At 44.0% G+C, this 20,224-nt stretch overlaps 1 protein-coding gene across 2 annotated transcripts in view; it reads right to left on the bottom strand.

Moving 5' to 3' along the window:
* Positions 1 to 20,224, bottom strand: part of USP5 (ubiquitin specific peptidase 5) — a 187,944-nt gene that overhangs the window by 94,012 nt on the left and 73,708 nt on the right. For both annotated transcript variants that reach the window (XM_069243057.1, XM_069243058.1), the window contains 7 exons: positions 15,200 to 15,294; positions 14,319 to 14,512; positions 13,727 to 13,798; positions 11,152 to 11,239; positions 9,248 to 9,373; positions 7,672 to 7,825; positions 273 to 447 (listed from right to left, as the gene is read on the bottom strand). In XM_069243057.1, the coding sequence (XP_069099158.1) occupies positions 273 to 447; positions 7,672 to 7,825; positions 9,248 to 9,373; positions 11,152 to 11,239; positions 13,727 to 13,798; positions 14,319 to 14,512; positions 15,200 to 15,294 (904 nt within the window). The remainder of the gene's footprint in view (positions 1 to 272; positions 448 to 7,671; positions 7,826 to 9,247; positions 9,374 to 11,151; positions 11,240 to 13,726; positions 13,799 to 14,318; positions 14,513 to 15,199; positions 15,295 to 20,224) is intronic.

Raw genomic sequence — 20,224 nt, 5'->3', positions numbered from 1 at the left:
CGTATATCATTTTTTGTCTCACTTTTCAATGTAAACCACCCTAACGCACCCTTTTTGACAATCTCAATAGTCATCCCGATTGCTCCACTCTACTCATTAGTTAATTCTCCATCTCTACTGGCCCAACCAGTTATCATCAGCCCTTTGTCACCAGAAGCCCAATTTATAGGTTCCATCCTCCAATCCAAATGACTCATCACTTGATCCTGCTTTTCTTCAAATCGTTTGGTAAGCCTGTCAATTGCTGAACCCCAGTATAAGAAGGAACGTACTTAACTGCCACAGACTTGGCTTGCAGGGCGGGGCTCCAAAAGTCATCCACCTGTTCAGGGGCTCCATAGGCCTCAAGGCAGGCCATGAAGGGCACTTTGGCCCGAACCAGTTCGGGCAGTGGCTGCTTCTCCTCCTCTGCCTGGTGCCTCCTTTCTTCATAGTCACACAGTTCCTCTGGGGTGGGGGCAAAAAAAAGACATCTTGATGTTGAGCATGACTGTACAATATACCTTTCCATCAGCACAGAGTGACTAACACATATTTGTGAAATTCTATGATCTGAAAGTGTCTGAACCTGCCTTTGCGGAAATGTGGGCAGTTAAGCACATTAAATAGTCTGACTGTCTACTGACTAGCCCCTTTTCAGACTCCTTGCTGTCCTCTAACCACAAATATATCAGTTGTCCATAAATACCTAACCTTGGCATTCCATTATCATCATCTCTGTATTTGTGTCGTGTGAAGCACTCTTTCATCCTTACTGGCTTCTTCCCGCTAAATTCAGAGATTTCATAAATATGCACACAAAAGCAGAACCACACGGGCCGTTAAATGCATGAGAACAGCCTGGTTTTCAAACTATTTCTTAGAACACCTGCCCAGAATAGGTTCTGGGAGATAGTCTCAAATGGGGCTATCAGCTGTATGCCAGTTCCATCACGGGGTACCTGCTGTCACTAGCTCTTTGCCAGCCTGTTGAAACTACAACATTTCCTCAATGGAACCCGTCCCTCACACCCCAACCTAGACTGCCCATTGCTGCTTACCTCAACACCTAGGTCCACGACAAAGCCTGATGTTTCATGGCCTACATGAGGAGCTATCCCCATCTCCGATAGCCTTCAAGCCAAATCCCTGACAAAAAGTTCCCCCTAACTGCTTTCTGCCCACTCCCTTCATCCCAGAAAGCATATGTGCTGATCTTCTTCTGGGTGATATGCTGTCTCTATACTTTTATATGATGCTTTCTGTTTTAGGGGTCCATCTAAGACTGCCTGCTGTCCACTGGGGCCATCCTAGGTCAGCAGCTGTCTAACAACCTATCACAAGAACCTACTCCTACAAACCATCTACAACCACCTACTGTCTGCCAATGAATCTACAACCAGCATTTGCCTGTCCTTGACCACTAATGGCCCTGCCCGTGACTGCCTGCTGTTCACAGCCTCCAAATGAGACCGCTTGCTGTCTTTTAGCCCCACCAGTGACAGCCTCCTGATTGCAGGGCCTGACCTTGATCATCTCCAGTTTGCTGGCCCAGTCTCTGACTGCCTTCTGTCTTCTTGCCCTCTTCTAAGTCAGTCTGCTGTCACTGGCCCCACCTGTGACTGCCTGTTGTCTGCTTGTCCAGTCAGTGAATGGCTGCTCTCAGTGCACCTCATTTGGAAAACAAGCTGTCCACTGGTCCCATCCATGATTGACTCTTAACCCTATTCCTGATGGCTTGCTGTTTTGTTAACTCTATTTCCAACCATTCGCAGGCTTCTATACCACTGTGCTGTTCTGCAATGTCACATAATGCCTCTTTACTCCCTTTCAATGACCACTTTCTTTACTCAGTTTACAGACGACTGCCATTGCAGCATCCTTCATGGAGTTTGTAACTTTCTCATTGAAAATCCTGCTGTGAAACAAGGCCACCGGGAAACCCACAGGTCTTGAAGCGGCCATAACAATGATCCTCTTTTTCCCTTTCGGGCTATATTCACAGAATTTCCCAACAAACTAATAACTCAGGCATCCTAATTCCTTCTCTGTGATACTGCTTATGTCTTTGAGAATCTATGAGCAATACATTAGGGTCTACTTGCTTCCCCCCATCTCATGCATATGACTGGCATCCACCTTCCAGACTAGTAACCCTCCTTCAAGACATACTTGGGTCCTGAGATTTACTCTATCCTCTCTGCTGAAGGTGCCTTTTTTGCCTTAAAAGCAAAAAGAACAGAAGATGGACGGAATGCTGAAAAATGCAAACATTCAACCCCAGTCACAAAGATCTGGGTTTAATCCATTGTTTTTTTCCCCGCCACCCCACCCCAGTTTGGACCCAGCCATATGCAAATCAGTCATGACCTTGTTCCCCATGGGAACAGTCTAGCCTTAACTGCCAAGCCAGGTTCTCCCTGGACTGGAAACAAGCTTCCTGGGACTGGTTTCTGTGTATCACCCTTCATCAACCAGGCTAGGTTGAATCCAATGGCACAGTGAGCACGAGACCCACGTCTGGGCATACCCTTCCCACTTAGGGAGACAAAAGCAAAAATAACAGATGACAGACAGAATGCTGAACGATGCTAACATTCACCCCCAGTCATATAGATCTGGGTTTATTCCATCGTTGATTTGCCCACCATGTCACCCCAGTTTGGACCCAGCCATATGAAAATCAGTCTTTACCCTGTTCCTTTCTGACTGGGGGTGAATATTTGCATTGTGCAGCATGAAGTCCATCAACTGTTCTTTTTGCTTTTGTCGCTCTTTATGGGAAGGGTATGCCAGGACGTGGGACCTGTGGTTACTGCACCAATTCGAGCTAACCTGGCAGATGAGGGTTGATAGCCCAAAACTGATCCCAGGAGGATTATTTCCAGTCCAAGGAGGACCTGGCCTAGCAGTTCGGACTAGGCTGTTCCCGTGGCTAGGTCCAAATTGGGGTGGGGTGTTCGGCAAAAAAAGGATGGATTAAACGGAGATCTCTGAAACTGGCGGTGAATGTTTGCATTGTTCAGCATTCCGTCCATCAACTGTTCTTTTTGCTTTTGTCATCCTAAGTCGGAGGGGTACGCCTAAGAGGGAAGGGTCCCATGCTTACTGTGCCACTGGACTCAAGCTAGCCTGGCTGATGAGGACGATACCACGAAACAGGTCCCAGGATGCTTGTTTCCAGTCCAGGGAGGACCTGGCCTGGCAGTTCGGAATCAACTGTTCCCATGGGGAACAGTGTCAAGACTGATTTGCATATGGCTGGGTCCAAAAAGGGGTGGCGTGGTGGGCAAAGAACCGAAGGATTAAACCCAGATCTGTCACTGGGGGTGAATGTTTGCATTGTTTAGCATTCCATCCATCCTCTGTTCCTTTTGCTTTTTTTTGTCTTAAAGGCACCTTTGCAGACATCCAACCAAGGAACTGATGAAGTAAACAATTATATTATAAAAGCCATATTTTAAGCTGCATCAGGAAGATTACAGTTGGGTGCTAAATGTACATCTTATGGAAAGAAGGCTTTAGTTACCAGAAGCTTGATAGCTCAAGAAATTCTTTATTACATTTCAGCTTAAATGTAGGTATTTTGAAACAAAAAACTGCACTATAGCGCAGTGAGTGAGTTGAGCACAATATTACTATGTTATTTGAAGACATTTGAGTAAATGTATCATCCTGGTCCCTAACCCACACCCTTTGCAGTAAATTAAGATATTTCCCCTTGAAGCAAACATACAGACAGGGAATATCTAACTAAATAAATAAGCCAATTGTATTTTATGGACTGGTAAAGTTGGAGCCTTGCTTTACGAATTTTCTTAAATTTACTATAAGAGGTGAACCTCCAGTCTGGTTGGCAAAACTGTAGGAAAGTGCTCCTTTTGGACATGGTCACCCTCATTTTTTGCCGGTACTAAGGTTTTATTTTTTTATTTTTACTGAGGTGCACTGGGTGCCTGCTAAACAGGTCCCCAGTGCCAGTGCTCTTTCCCTAAAAATGAGGTAAAAGAACTACATTGTGTACAATTGGTACACACTCTAGTACCAATGTAAGTCCCTAGTAAATCATACCCCTGGTACCTAGGATGTGAGTAGTAGAGAGGCTCCCTAAGGCTGTAGCATGTATTTTGCTACCCTAAGGAAACCCCCTAAAAATGCACCAGCATGTAACCTTTAAAAAAGACTTCCAAAGCCGTAATGATGGCATAGATGTTACAAGTTAACAGGGAAGCCACCTTGAGGTATGTACTGGACAGTCGTCATTACAAGTTATCCAGCTACATAATGGCTTCACGGAAACCTATGGTGTTTGGCATCAAACACTTTGTCTTAATAAATCCAGAGTGCCAGTCTTGGATTTATTAGGACATGCACCCAGAGGGCACCTTAGAGATGCCCCATGAAACCTACCAGTCCCTTTGTGTGCTGGCTGACTGGTATTGATTAGCCTGCCAGTACAGACATGTTTCTGACCCCCTGGAGGCGAGAGTCCATCTTCCAGAGGCCAGAAACAATGCCTGCTCCAGAGGAAGTTGTTAGCACCTCCTCTAGCAGGATGGCTAGTGAATCTGCACACCAAGGTAAGGAATTTCAAAGAGCTGCCACTTTCGATACATGACCCCAGCTTCCCCAAGACCTGGGAGTTGCCAAACCTTTCAGGCCTCGAAAAATCATAAAAATGTTACGAGACCTGCAGGTCAAGTAGCTCGAATAATCTACTCGATCTAACTAATGTACTTGACCAGGAAAACGGTCCCAAATTTTGTGATCCTAGGCAAATATTGTATTTTACAGTCACCTTTTCCTTCATTCTCACATATAAGTGCACCTTCAAATATGCGAGTTCAGCATTTCTGCTATAAAAAAATCCTCTTTTGATTAAATACACTAAACTTTTGCTACATGTATAATTAACCTAGCCCACATATAGGGTACATGTGATGCATGCCTGACTTGCCTCTTCGTTTACTAATAACTTTGCCATCAGGGCAGGAGTGCGTATCAGTTTATGTTTAAACACTCACTTTTACTACATATATTACTAAACCATGATGTCATTTACAGACAGTACATTTCCAAGAAATGTCCAAAAACCTTCCCACTAACTTGCAGCTTCAATGATAAAACTATATAGTGTATTAACAATAATCTGTGAAAATTGGGTTTCAGAAAACATTCATCCTTTGCACATCACGAAGTAAAGTGTTTTGAATTTTTTTTTCCCATCCTATTAAAATATTTTTTTCATCACACAGAAGTACAAAAAAATAGTCTTTCACAGCTATTGAAATATATTTTGAAATGTTTCTAAAGTTGACTTAGTTATATAAATGTTGTGTGTTAGGAAAGACCTGATACCAACAGCCTTTCATTTCACATCAGTCAGACAGTTCACCTTGCAAAATCCTGGAACTCTGCAGTCACAAGGAAAAGTATTTACATTGCAAGAAGACAAACTGACTTTTGACTGGTCTCTCAACACAGAGCAAATGTGACAAGAATAAGATATAAAGGCATCTTATTGCTAATTCAGTTTCTGACTGAACAGAACACCTGTTCTTTGTCCAGGATCTAAAAAAAGCTTGACCTCATAAAATAAAACTGGATCGAGCGAGGGTTAAGTAGATTTTTCGAGCCCTGCCTTTTTCTTAGGTCCATTTTGAACCAGGTCAGGCAGAAAATTAGCTCTTCATGTAGGTGTGGTGCACTACCAGGGTAGACACAACCCTAAGTGGGGGCAGCGTGATCTGCTCCATTAAAGAGGGGTTCTATCATCATCTTTTTGGTGAAACTAGGAATTCTGGGACAGGGTTATGCCCACTCCCTAGAAGAAGTGGTTATATAGAGGATGTAGTCAACCAGGGGTATGTAGCCCATTGGCTACTAGCCTACACTCCCCTAAACCCCCCTAAATTGAGTATTTAGGTGCTTCCCTGACACCAGAAGAACAGACTCCTCTAACAAAAAAAGGAGGACAAAGAAGAGCAGGAGAAGCGAGAACTGAGGACTGCTGGTGGACTTTGGTACAAAACCCTGCCTGCCTGTTCCTGTCCCGACAATCGTGACAACCCAACTCGTCCGGCCACTGTGCATCCTCCAAAAGCATCGGAAGGCCTCCAGCACGTCACCCAACCATCAGAATCTCCCTTGTAGTGGGGGAGCCACTTCCCTGCACCGTGCAGCCACCAACTGCAACATCCGGTTCACCATTGTGCTGACCAAAAGGTCCCCGATGCAGCGGCCACCCAGAAGGTCACCGTGCTCCAGGAAGACATCCATCTCCCCACCAACCGGGAACACACCAGGGTCTACTAGAGCCATCCTTAACCTATATTAGGGGTACCAGACCCCTTGAAACAACCAACGCTTGTTTGAAACCAATCTGGACTCAAACGCCGAACCCAGAGACCAGCCATTGAGGGACGTCAGCATTGCAGAGGCAGCACCAAGAGTGGACCAGCTGCCCTGTTTTGTTCCCTTCTTGCTGTAACTGAGAACTGTGGGCACCTTGACACAGGAGCACCCAATGACCAAAATCTGCTGCACCACAGCTCCGTGGACCAGGTCCACGACAACCGACTGTGTTCCCCTGCTCCCAGGACTCCCACCGACCAAGCCCCCGCTGGGAGGTCCCTCACTTGTCCCTAAGTCCACGTCTGCAACCTGTTTCCAGGTGGCCCACCTCTACACCAGCTGTGCAGTGCGCATGGCACCTGATCCATCAAGCACCTCTGCACCTGGATGACCCAGGGCATGTAAAACTGAACTGCTGGTGTTTTTTGTGTTGTTTTACCTCTAGCACCTTACAACCTGAAGGGGACTTCCAAGAGTCAACTGCAAAGACCTCTATGAAGTGAATGCACTGTGCCCAACAGAACCCCTTTACCGTATAAAAGCGCGTTTGAATGAACTTGTTACTTCCTTGCAAAAGTTGATACACTGCAAAAGTACATACCTTCTTTGAAGTTTTTCTGGTGTTGAGACATTCTATAAAAGTTACTATATTTTTCTTAACACTAGTCGTGTGTGTGTGTGTGTGTGTGTCACATTTGACTGTCTGTACAGCAAATGCTTAGCACAACCCTCTGATGAGCCTAAACCACTCGCCCATATTCCCACAAAAGAGAGCATTAATTTGGAATTATTACTTTAACCCACCCCCCGTAAACCAATAAGGGTCGCCTATTATCTGCATAGGGTCACCTTACATGCAGTGCACTACATAGACAGCCAGCTTACTACAAAAACATTAAGACTTGTGACTGTGTAGACCTAAAAAGGGCTGGTTCTGATTCAGTTGTGAATCACCAGCTGCCACCAACCATTCCTCAGATTATTTATTTACAAGAGGTTATATCGAATGGATAAAAGTGCATGTGTATCCTTTCAGGAACAGAGTTTGCTAATTTTAAGCAATTAGAAGGGAACATCCTGAATCTACAGTGATAAGTTGGATAGGGAACTGAAACCTAATCTAATATTTTCAATAAGACTACCTATTTAATAATGGTTGGGAAACTATGCTTGGTTTAAATGTTTTTGCTTTGGTTTCTGTTTGCTGGATTACCACGGCAAACTCATTGCCTGCCTCAGTATTAATGAACCTTCCGCAGCAGGCCTACACGAAGCCTCTGAGCCCTAAGGAATGTTACCACCCATCATTACCATACCCCGAAACAATCAGCACCTGACCTTTGTTTGTTGCGGCGTCCATGGGCACTGGAAGTTGCATTATGTAGTCAACACGTTGTGTGTATTTCACTTTCTCGGAGGCAAGGCACTTTATCCGCTCCTCCACCAGGAAACGGAAGACCTCGTTGGGGTTCTCAGAGCTTCGGCAGTTCCTCTGAAAGAGGCAAGAAAAATATCACAGCAAGAAAACCAGTAAGGAGCAGAGACAGGATACACACCATCCCTTTGCTCTCCGGATCAGACTCCACCATTTAATTAAGGTTAGGAACACAGATGAGAGTTGGGATCGAAAGTCACTTGTTCTTTTCCATATTGGAGCAACTTTGCTTCTGGGCCAACCTATGACCATGAGGAGACCACCAAACAGTGCCAAGAGAACACTGGAAAGTGTGGAAATCATCTAAGGTTCAAACAAGCCTATCTTCTGCTCCTTAACATTGAATAAAACATTAACAGCAACAGTCGTCTGCCTAGATACCCTTCATCTATTCACATTTTTCTCAATGCATATTGCTGCCAACCTCACTAAAATCACAAATCTAAGCGCTAAACATACAAATGCCCTCTGCACAAATGCCCAGGAGAACAAAGTGTTGCAGATGTGATCCCAGTAAGCATGTCTTCCATTATGCCCTAAAGGACATTCTTTACCACCCAACATTAAGCACCCACCAAAAGAGAAAAACTTACAATGATGAACGTAGGCAGTAATCCCTACCAGTGGCCATCTACAACTGTAGATCAACAGGAAATCCCCATAAACTAACTTGGCTTAAGATCAGTACAAAACATAAGAGCTATGTATTCTAGTCACTACAGGGGAGCACGAGCCACAACATACGGAGCTGAGCCAAAGTGCTCATAAAAAAATAATCGAATTTAACATAGTGATGTCCTGCATCTTTTCAAAAAGGCTGAACTCGAGGTGGCACCTGGACCACTACTTGATTATCTAAATGGCAGTCACCTGCAGAGTGCCACATGTATACTCTAACTCCCCCTTGAAACTTCAACCAACCTATAAGAGGAAAAGGACTCAAATCTGTACAAAGACACCAACTAAATCCATATGTGAATATCTAATATACAACTGTGATGGACTACCTAGTCTGCAACTACAAAAAAAAAAAAAAAAAATCACAGAGAACCAGCTCTACCCCTACAGATTCTGCACTCGCTGCAAAATGCTCAACACCACAGTAGTGGAAAGGAGTGAGGAGTTAGGAGTCTTGTCAAGGGACAGCAACTCCACACCCTCAAACTGCAGTGAAAGCAGTAGTCTGTACTATCAATATAAGATGTGCTGCCTCTGAAAAGATGAAATATTCACCAGTCAGCCATCGACATTCCTCCCAATTCCAATGCAGCTTTGCTTGTAGCCTGGCTTCTTCCCACACAAGCTCTTCAGAACTCATCAGGAAGAACACTTAGTGGCTCAAAAAGACATTTGACCATCACCATCCCACACCGACCAGGCTCAAGCTACTCCACTAGCTACTCCTAAAGTATGGAGCAGAGTGAAAACCAGTAGTGACCAACTTCAGAGAGTGCAAGTGTATCCCCTGGCCTCTCCTACCTCCACCATGTTGATGAAGTGCAAGAAGTACTCCTGAGCATCCTGCTGCCGATTCGTAGAAAACTCCGAATGACCTTTTCCGATGAGCGCCTTGAACATCCGAGGAGCTATACCATCTTGCAAGCCCTGAAAAAAGGACAAAACACATTTCTTTCAGCTCCATGCACCGCACCAGAGTGATGCATAATAGCTTTGGCGTGAAAAGCTCAGCACTGCAACAAAGCACCAGAAGCAGCTGCCACCGCCCACCCCCATCTCCCACCATCTGAATATCCACATGAAAAATCAAATAGAGAATGTGGTACAGAGAGACCAGAGAGGAAGAATCTAACTATACTGGTGAAGCTCTGTTGTCTTTTCCGTATAATTTACTTGTATTTTTTGTGTTGGTGAACAGGATAGTAGGGGAGAGAAAAAGGTTTTGGTACATACTTTGCTGTCAACATTTTAAAACACTGCAATTGATCCTTGAAGAGTAACCTTTTGTATGCAGTATTTTTCAGATGTATCAATGCAGCGGCCCAGGATCCATTGGCATAATGAGCCTCAGATTCAAAAAAAGGTGATCCAAGTAAAAACTAAACCAGAGAGAGTTGTGATTAACTCTCGAGGACAGTCTACCTCTGGGTCATGGGCCCAAGCAAGCACTTCCAGACTCTATGGCAAGGTATACATTGATGGGATGGACTGTGAGAGGGCACAGCACAGTCACGCCAGCAGGAGCAGACACAAGTGTTTCTGGAACAACCTCCATCACCCTGCGATACAGCTCTTGATTTTTTGGGTTCACTCTATTCTGCTGATCATCCTATCTTCTAGGCCAGTGGTACTTAACCTGTTGTGTGGGAACCCTTGGGGGTCCGCAAAGCCTACTCAGAGGGCCCACGACTCCTAAAAAAATTAAATAATGACAGAATAATAAAGTATATATAAATAAAGAAGGAAAATGTGAAGGTGAAATTTTAAAACCTAATTTGAAATTGGAGGGTAAAGGTTAGTATCCTCTGCCAACAACAGTTAGTCTCCCCTTAGTTTTGAGGCAGCAGTCAGCCTTAGTTGTGGGACTGGGTACATTTTTGCTGCCCTCAGAAAAGTCTGATGTTCTTGCTGGTGAGGAACAAAAATATGGACCAGCTCTAAGGACCACAAGATGTTGAAGACCTTGGAGGAAAAAGACAGGGTAAGCCACAAGAGATGCTATAGCCAGACTGCACAACTATCCACACTACATGGCAACTTTCATCCGTTCAATGGCAAAGAGGGGAAAGCAGGACAGATAAATGGATTACTGTAATCTATCTTTGGTGAAAAAAATAAATACTGGATGGAAACAGTTAGTGACGCCGTGGAAGCATAGCCTGGGCACACAATAGGATGCTCAAGCTTGAGAACAAATTAAAAGTACTTAAAGGGAAAGAATCTGCTGAATAAAGGTTTTTGCAATCCTTCCTGCTGCCAGAGGCAATCCTTGACCTGTAGAGAAAAGGGGATCACAAGGGGCCTTGAAAAGCCACAAAAGGTTTCCTCAAGTCCGGTTACTCTGATGTGACATTAGGATTCAAGAGGGGATGTTTTATGCAATGAAATTAGAAACACGTGTTTATTAAGTGTTATTACATGTCTGAAATCAGATTTGCTGCAAACATGTCACCCCAGCCTCTAGCAAGGATAAAACCAAGGGGTAAAATACCCATAGAGCTGCTCCATAATGATTTCTAAATAGACTGTCCACTCTCCTGCAATATCAAGCTAGATCCTAGTTGTGATACTGCAGCAAAAGCAGGACTTTAAAATCTAAGACACTTTAAACAAATACCAGTAGCATATAACCCTGAGTAATTGTAGGATGTATCTGCAGACAGAAAAAAATGGAGAAAATGCTTAAGCCTAAGGGCTTGGCTTACCGCCTGTGCGGGGAGTTGTTCACCATCTCCCAAAGACGCGGCTGGCTTGGAATACTCCCCCGACAGTAGTCCATGTCCCAGCTTGGCACTGAAATAGAGGGTGAAAGATTTATGAGATGTCTCATAATGACAAGGCACGCTTCTGTGAGGGAAATATTGAAATCATTGGTTCCAAATGTTTCACATTAAGAGAAGTTATAAGAACTCTGAACTTCAAGGGAATGGAAGAGTGTTGGATTATAGAACCGTGACAGGAAACATTTATTTCTTGGCATGATAAAAATTAGTACATGGTATAAAGTTTTACGTCAGAGGGGAAGAACATCACTCATGTGAAAGAGCGCAAGAAAGTTGCTTTTGTGAAGTGTGAAAAGACTGGGTTCCCACACAAATAGATAGACTTCTCCATTCCTAGCTGGCATCGTAAAGCAAGAAAACAACCCATTCGCCCTCCCTCTGGAACAGGAAAATATTTAAGTATAAGGACTATGGGATTCAAATTAGATATTTTAAATGAAGAGATAATTCACGATTGCTGCACAAGGTCATGAACCTCACAGATTACCTTGCTCTTTGTCATTTTACGTTTTTTATGCCATGACTGCTTGGCGCAAACTCCTGTTTGGGCGTTTTGGCACCCCTCATATCCAAGCCAAGAATCTGTCGGGACTCTGGATGGGGGTTTGATTAGCTGTCTAATGGGGACACGCGTCGGAAGGGTAGGTTCAATAACCTACAATGAGGAAACTAAAAATGTCAGTTCCATTTCCTGACATGCGATCCCTCTGAGCGCTATCCTGACACCGGGGATGGGCGACCTTTTTTTGCCTTGGCATACAGATTAAAAGTAAGTGACTGTTTTCCCTTCCCTTATTAGGGTTCACTTTAGCTTAGAGTTTGGAGAAGTTGTTTCCTTTGGTCCTGATGAAGCGTCATTGAATCCGGCTGGACCACCTAGACGCAAAACATGTAGACCCGATGTCTAGAGGTACCATAATGGGTTTATCCTCTAGTGCCTTCATTTGAGAGTAGGTGAACATTATTAGTCACCCATTTTTGTTTTTAGTCTTGGTCTCCATCGGACTTACACTGATTAAATTCATGATTATTTTGGTTTGATGGATAACCAATTTTAGTATTCTTTTCTCTCCATCTTTTGCTCGGGTACTTGCATTTGGGTACCTTGTCTATTTGACTTGATTCTCGGCTGCTACTATTTGAGCAATACGGTTAAGAGCCCCCCTTTGGGGAGCCCATCAGGCATTGCAGCACCGGCCTGACGAGAAGCTTTCCCAATGATGAAGCCAGTCATCCAATGTGATGCATGAGGGTTCTTGCTCCTGTAGAATTAGGTTCGCTCTTATTCTTTTGCTTTGGAACAGTGTACCTGTTTGTAGTTAAATATCTGTATTGGGAGGCTGTACACTGGACCATTAATCTCCCGGTCCCTCCTCTCTCATATATCCCTGTTTGATTAGCGAACCATCGTGGAGACCTGTGATCGTCCTCTAGTGGCAAACTCAGACATCGACCACAGGATCAGAACTGCAGGACAAAGGTGTATTGCATATAGTGTACAAAGTGTGTTGAGTGAAATTGTGTTGTGACATCCAGTTGTAGAGCCAGCCAACTGCTCAGTCCATTTGTACATGGTCATCTGTTAAGCATCACAGCATCATCATCTGAGATGACGGTTCTAGTAATGACACGCCCACATTAATCAGCCTGTGCAAGCCTGACCAGCAGTGATGCTCCTACTGGGATCCCACATCGCCTCCGGCTCTCCCATGTACTTTCAATAAACAGTGCCACTCTGTTGGCATGGGGATGTGAAACTGCCAATTATCTGCACCATTAAGGGTGATGGATGAAGTTTAGCCACTCCATAATTAGCAACGATTAACTAATCGCATGTTGCATGTAGCCCAAGCAACCCAGCCCCACTACCTCTCTTTTAACCTCAGAGTTCCAGGCTTTATTGACAACACCATAGGGAAGGATGAAGCCCTTACAACTCTCACTCTATGGGTGCTTGAAAAAACTGTACAGGAGACAAGCAGTGGGTACGCCAGGATTAAAAGCAAAAGAATCACAGAAAATTACTAGGAGAATATCAGAGCACGTTTTGTGTTGGGAGTTTTGATTTACACATCTTTGTGTCATTCTCAAGATATGTTGTGGAGCTTCGAGGTGGATGTTATCATGGGCTCTACTTACTCTGCCTATTGCCAAAAACCTTTACTAATAAGATGTTTTTTTAAAGTCCAACCCACTGCACAGTGTGAGAATCTCTAACAGATTAACGCTGCAAAAGGCACACTCTCGTATGAAGGAACAAAATGTGCAAAGCTCCTTGTATGTTCATCTCCTCGGTCTTGCTCTTGTAATACCCTTTAAATAACTCTTCACCTGAAGCACTATTAAGCCAAGCAATAACAGTAAAGCAACAGGAGAAAACAACAATGCATATTTGTCCCCTTTTCCCTTCACATTTTAAATCATTCCACCAATGAGAGGGTCTACCCACAATCCTATTTATGGCTTGTCCTGTTTCCTTTGTGTAGTGCACACTTACACCTGGGTGTTGAAGTCCTGCGTAGGATCTCCAGCAGAGTTCTGGAAGATTTTCTCCAGCTTCCCCACATACCTGTGTAAAAGCAGAAAGTAAAGTCAAGCTCTTACCATGAGCACAATGGGCATTAAAAAAACACAGCAAAAGTTCTGCAAATCTCTGTGGAACAGAGGTCCATTCTAATCAAGCAGGTGACTGGAAAGGGGTTCTTTGGAAGAGGTTGCGTGGGGAAGTAGTGGCTTATTTGAAGAAAATTGATCTGGTCAGCAGGGACACAACCGCTCTAGACTAAAGCATTGAGTAGGACGCAAATATTATGGCTTGAGTGGGGTTTGTGCTCGTAAACGCTGGAAGGAGTTGTTCTTATTAAAGCAGTTAGGTTGAAGATAACCCACCAAGAGAATACAAAGGTTTCTTGGTTGGAGCCGGCAGGGACCTGCAAACTTAGAAGCATAAGAGGCAAGAGACTGATTTGTCCAGAGTGACAATTATCCTTACAGGGATGTAAGAGTGATGATCGAAGCCCTTGCTACTGTGGCTTGGACACCTAAGGTGGGCATGCATCAGCGAGGGACCTGCTACAGGGAGGACTCACTTGGTTTGGAAGTCTGGCAGGCTGAAGAGCACTTGCATGACTGAGTTCAGGTAGCAGCTGTTGCCCAGGTTGCGGATGCCAGTGTAGCCAGGGCCATAAAGTGGCTTCAGCTGAACCCCAGACTCCTGAATAAGCTCCCACTCTCCAATTCGCTGGTTCATGTCGATCTCCAGTTCTGTCATAGTCTTGTCTGTCTGCAACAGAGAGAGGAAAAGCTTCAGATTAGAGTGATAGACCTAGGAATAACTCAACCAAGTCAATATCAGGCTTCCTGGTCTTACCCTGCAAAAAAGGAAGTTATGCACAGGGCTAACAGAGGAAAATGTAGGATATGGTAACAAGGGGAAAGACAAAAACATCCATGATAGCTGTGCTTTGGGTGAAAGTAACCAAGTTAGCCTTTCCTGCAGGCAGGCTTACTACTAAGAATTCTTTAGTTTTAAACAAACTAGTCAGAGAGGACACTGATCCTCTCAATAGATTTTACAATGGTGTAAGGCAGTCATCTACTTTTGTGTACTTTAAGATATACAAACCCTCCAGATTCAACATGTGGAAAAAGCATGATGTCAGATAGTACCAAAACTGTTCTTAGTCAAAATGTGATTAATTCAAATACAAGTATGTGCAGCCATTCCATACAAACTTGCACTGCCCATGCAGGGACCAGAAAATTGATTTTTTAACTGGAGCAATAATGATGGAAGGTGTGCCAGTCTCTCGAGCACTTAAAAATCAAAGCCTCTGGTACTTTACATTGTAGGAAGGAATACATGAAAGTACTGTGTGCAATGTTTGTGGATCAGGAGAAGATAAATGACTGAAGGGCTGAGAGAAGGAAAAAGGAAAAAGTAGTAGACCAAATAAGTTAGCAACCAAACCTTTTGCATTTTCATCATGTCAATTCCAAAATGTGAGAGATGTTCCGCTAGGCTAGGGTCCAACACCATATCATCTTCGTCATACGAATAAACATCTGCATGTGAAAGCGATAAAAAGTAAAGGTTAAGCAAAGTGACACCACAATACTCTTGATTAACTTCTAGTTTTTTAGCTCTCCCCGATCTCTACCCCAAATCATACATGAGATGTCCGGTTTCATTGAGCCGTATTGGAGTATGTGCCTCAGCACTGATCAAAACTCCAAGTTCAGCCTTGCCTACACTCAACCCCAGGCTCAGCTCCTCCACCCCAAACCCCAAAGCTCTTGCCAGAGCGCCCATTTGACTTCAGAGCAAAGTTACTTTTCTCTGTGCAAGCAGATACCACCGGATTGTAGACAATGAAAAGAGGGCACGGCGGGTAGGTTGTGTAAATGAAATTGTTGAAGATCTATCTACAAGAAGCCTTCAAAAACCTCAAAGGGTTGAGGTTAGGGAGCAGCAAGCACTTTCAGAACAGGCCTTCCATAGACTTTCAGAACTTATGGTTTGAAGCTTTAGTCATTTCTGAAAAGGAGTTAGGCTCCCAAACCATCTCCATAAACCCTAAGGCACCATTTTAAAACTATACGAGGGGTCTCTTGCAAGTGCCAATTTCTTCATGGCAAGTGAAGCCCTGCACTCTTAATGACCCAGAACCACAACGATCTTGCTGACAAGTGAACTGGGAAGTTTGGAAGGTTGACAGATACTCAACTTTTCAATTCCTTACCAGAGGAAAACCAACAAGCTAAGTAAGCAACAGTCTCTAGGCTGCTACTGAGCTACCCTCAGATAGTTCCAGGTTCCTTGGAGGCTGCTCTCTGAAAAGCTGGTCATTTCATAAATGAACTGCATTAAAATGGTGACCAGATATGGCTGAGACATTTGCAGCATAGAAGACCCAAGAAGTTTGCAGACAACCTCATAGAGAAGTTTGAAAACCATCACTTGGATCTGAGAAGGTTCCAAGACCAGACAAGACAGAAACACATACTAGTGAACAATGGTGTGCGTCATGCCCTGGAAAACAAGTTACATACTTTCTGTATGCTCTTTCCTGGGCATACTCTACCTCCATATTCCCCACATTTAGAATATTTCAAGAAACTAGATTGGATCTATATTTTTTCTAGCAATGCTGCCCATGTGCTTACATGTGGTGCCCTGTGACTTTGGAGTGGTTTCCTACTGTCCTGGAAGTGCAAGAGCAGTACCACATAAAAGTTACATACACACAGGCTGACATCAGTTTCTTCATCATCTTCTTTTCAAGACTTCAGTCGCGGAGCACTTCAAATAAATTGGAGATGACCGTGTGCCAAAATGTTCATGAGTCCTCTCCAAAGAAAGGAGAGGTGGCAGGGATGTGGAATTCCTATCGCCCGACGCCCGGGACATCTTGTTTGGGGTCAAGGGCAACAAGTTTTTATGTTTACTTTGTCCTTGGGACAAGTAGGCCCAACCCCCTGCAGCACAAACCCTTTGGCTGCCTGTTTACAGAGAGTTGAACTCTCTGCAGTTGAGGTAATGTGTTTCCAAAAGATAATGCTGTTCGAACTTGTATTTATGGTTCATTATTTGAAAGCCTTCATTATTAGGGTGCGTGCTGTAAAGAAATGTTTTAAGGTCACACTTCACTACTGACGTTGGTTCCAGTACAAAAAAAAAAAAACGTGTACACACATGTTTGAAAAGTTTAGACTAAGAGGCTAAGTATAATGCTCCCAGAATGCTCTCTGATTATATGCAAATGAAGTGTCATTTAGTAAAATGTGTTGATGCATGCTAGTATTTCCCAAAAATATTTCTAATGGAAAATCAGTGTAACCATTTTCAAAACGATTATGGGAAGCATGAAAATAAACAAACACTGACAAAGCCAACTGATCTGACATACTTTTATACTTCTTTTAGTTTCATCAATGCGTGTCTTGTTTTGACATGGCTTTTTAAACACTTTATTGTTGTGGGAGCTACCAGGCCCTCAACATTGTAACAAACATTGGCAAACCCCCCCCAAAAAGTTTTTGAACTCTTAAAGCACACGTTGCCACCAGCGGCATAACAAAGGCCCCGCAGCCGCCCTCCAGGGGGCCCCGTCAGCACAGCACCTGCCCTGAGTGAGTGTGGAGAGGGGGCTCCTCCATGTTCTTTGCAAAGGGGCACCCTCCAGTTTCGTTACGTCACTGATTGCCACTGTAGTTCCTGACACTGAACAAAACTACTTTGTGTGGCAATATGCTCCTTGTGGAAGAGCAGAATGCGATCACTCACAGTAAAGCCAGCCGAAAGAGAGAGAAATAGAAGTTTAATAAAACCAAAATGTCTTTGTTAACACCAGACCTAATTAGGGACCAAGACCCACATGTAGGTAGCTTTTTGCATGTCGCAAACAGCGACTTTCGCTGTTTGCGACGTGCAAAAAGCACATTGCGATGCACAAACCCAGTTTTGCGATTCAGTAACCTGGTTACCGAATCACAAAACGGGTTTGCGACTCGCAATTAGTAAGGGGTGTTCCCTTCCTAATTGCAACTCGCAGTGCAATGTAGGATTGTTTTGTGACCGCGAACGCGGGCGCAAACCAATCGCAGTTTGCACCCATTTCAAATGGGTGATAACACTTTCGCAAAAGGGAAGGGATCCCCATGGGACCCCTTCCCCATTGTGAATGTCACTGTAAACATTTTTTCAGAGCAGGCAGTGGTCCTGCGGACCGCTGCCTGCTCTGAAAAAATGAAACAAAAACGTTTCATTTTTCGTTTTTGTTATGCATCTCGTTTTCCTTTAAGGAAAACTGGCTGCATTACAAAAAAAAAAAAAAAAAAAAAAAAACTGCTTTATTGAAAAGCAGTCACAGACATGGTGGTCTGCTGTCTCCAGCAGGCCACCATTCGTGAGGGGGTCGCAAATTGCGACCCACCTCATGATTATTCATGATGTGGGCATTTGCGAAGCCCTTGCGAATCACAGATGGTGTCAAGGACACCATCCTACATTCGGATTTGCGACTTGCAATTTGCAGGTCACAAATCTGAACCTACCTACTTTTGGCCCAAAATTCTTAAAGAAAGTCACAAAAGTGCACCCATGGTATATGTCGTACCCCTATAAAATATTTGTGAACTGTATTTTAGCGTGGGTAAATACGATGTGTAGATTTGCTCATGTGAAAATCTATTGAGCATTTGCAAGTTCATTTTCCCTCCAGCCACTTTCTTCCCAACCCTGGAAGAAGTTCTAATTCTGCCATTGTCAGGAGTAAATGTCCAACCTTTCTTATTATGGGAAAATATTAGAGAGAAGCTGGTAAAAATCTTTAAAACATGCAGGTTAGTAGGTTTGCAGACTCAAAGGCATTCCAGCCCTGGAACTATTGCTTACTGCTTCCTCCAGCCCAAGTATGCAGATCTGCAGAAAGGTGGCAAAATAAGGAAATTGCTACAGTAGGGATTGAAACTCCAAGTATTCAAGCCCTACTATGGTAGTAGCCCTGGCATAATCAGAGAGGCTATTAATTGCTGCCATAATTTGTCGCCACACTACATGGCACCAAAGGGACAAGTAGATCTTTTTACAGGACAAGTAGATTTGAGAAGCAACCTGTCCCCTGGACAAGTAGATATTTTAATAAATTCCACACCCCTGGGTGGGAGGGCAGTGTGGCAAATAACTTGATCTTCTGAGGGACACTTCCAACTGCAGATTCCACACCTTCAGAATAGATGCCAGAGGAGTATCTCCCAAAAGGTCAAGGGTCTGAGGAGTGGACTCCGATTAGGAAGTTCAGCAGGAGCATGTGTGCAAACTGTCCCTCCCACCACTCCTGGCTGTCAAAGCAGGAGTATTTTGTGAAATGTGTGTACTGACGGCCATATCATAGACTAGTAGATATCCAGCACCCACTATGCAATGCAATCTGAGTGGGCTTGCCAGCCTTCTGGGGTTTCCTTCTAAAGCAGCTTGTAGCGGCTTTTAGGAATCCTCTTTTGCACCGCCTTACCTTTCTTTATCCTTGTGAACCCCTCAAAGAGCTGATCATCCATAGGATGTTCTCCCGTATGGTCAATGTAGAAACTCAAAGCCCTCTTAGGACCAAGCCGATGGAGCCACTCCTTTTTGAGGGGTTTGGAGGTGTAACAAATTTGGATAGGGTGATACCACCTTTGGCACGCAGGTAGCCAAGTCCACAGCACAAATCTGTTTGTGAAGGAAGGTTGAAAGGAGAGCACCTACAGTTAACACATGCAGCGAGTAGATGTGTTGGTGATAACAAAAACTGTGCATCGGCTTGGACTGCTGTGCACCTAAAGAATGTCAGGACGAGATTTAAGTCCTACTGACGCATGGCAAATGGTTTTAGAGGAAACATATGTATCAGGCCCTTCAGAAAATGCATCACGTCCAGGGATTTAAAAAGAGAGGGCTAATCTGGCAATCATGAAAAGGCTGAAACGGCAGACAATTGTATTGTGTCCACTGCAAGGCCATGCTGCACTACTGGCAAAATAAACAATACATCAGAGTGTTTGGCGTGCAGAGTCTAGATGACGTACTCCATACCAGTTCACAAACTTTTCCCAGTGCCAAGTGTACATACACTTCATGGACAAGCGTCTGTCTGCAAAAATGACATCTACCACTTCAAGTGGCAAGTGAAAGAATTTGAATGTAGCCACTCAAGTTCAATGCAGAGGGGTACAAGAGCCCAACAACCCGTTGCTGAGACAGGAGGTCCTCCTAAAGAATAGTCAGATAAGATGGCAAATGCTCAGGCTCATGATTACTAGATACCACAATATCCATGCCCAGTCCAGGGCTTTTAGAATAACGTGGGCCACCTCTGTCCTGACTTTCCTCAGAACTCGAACCAGGAGAGGCAGTGGTGATAACTCAGAGGAGACCAGTGGCTCATTGCAGACAGAATGAATCTTTCAGTCACTTTTTTTTTTTTTTTTTAGAGGAACCTCAATGCTCAGAACC

Source organism: Pleurodeles waltl, chromosome 7 (genome assembly GCF_031143425.1).
Source record: "Pleurodeles waltl isolate 20211129_DDA chromosome 7, aPleWal1.hap1.20221129, whole genome shotgun sequence".
In the NCBI taxonomy this organism is placed as follows: Eukaryota; Metazoa; Chordata; class Amphibia; order Caudata; family Salamandridae; genus Pleurodeles; species Pleurodeles waltl.
The sequence above is the reverse complement of the archived record's forward strand: the minus strand, read 5'-3'. Positions and strand labels throughout refer to the sequence as shown.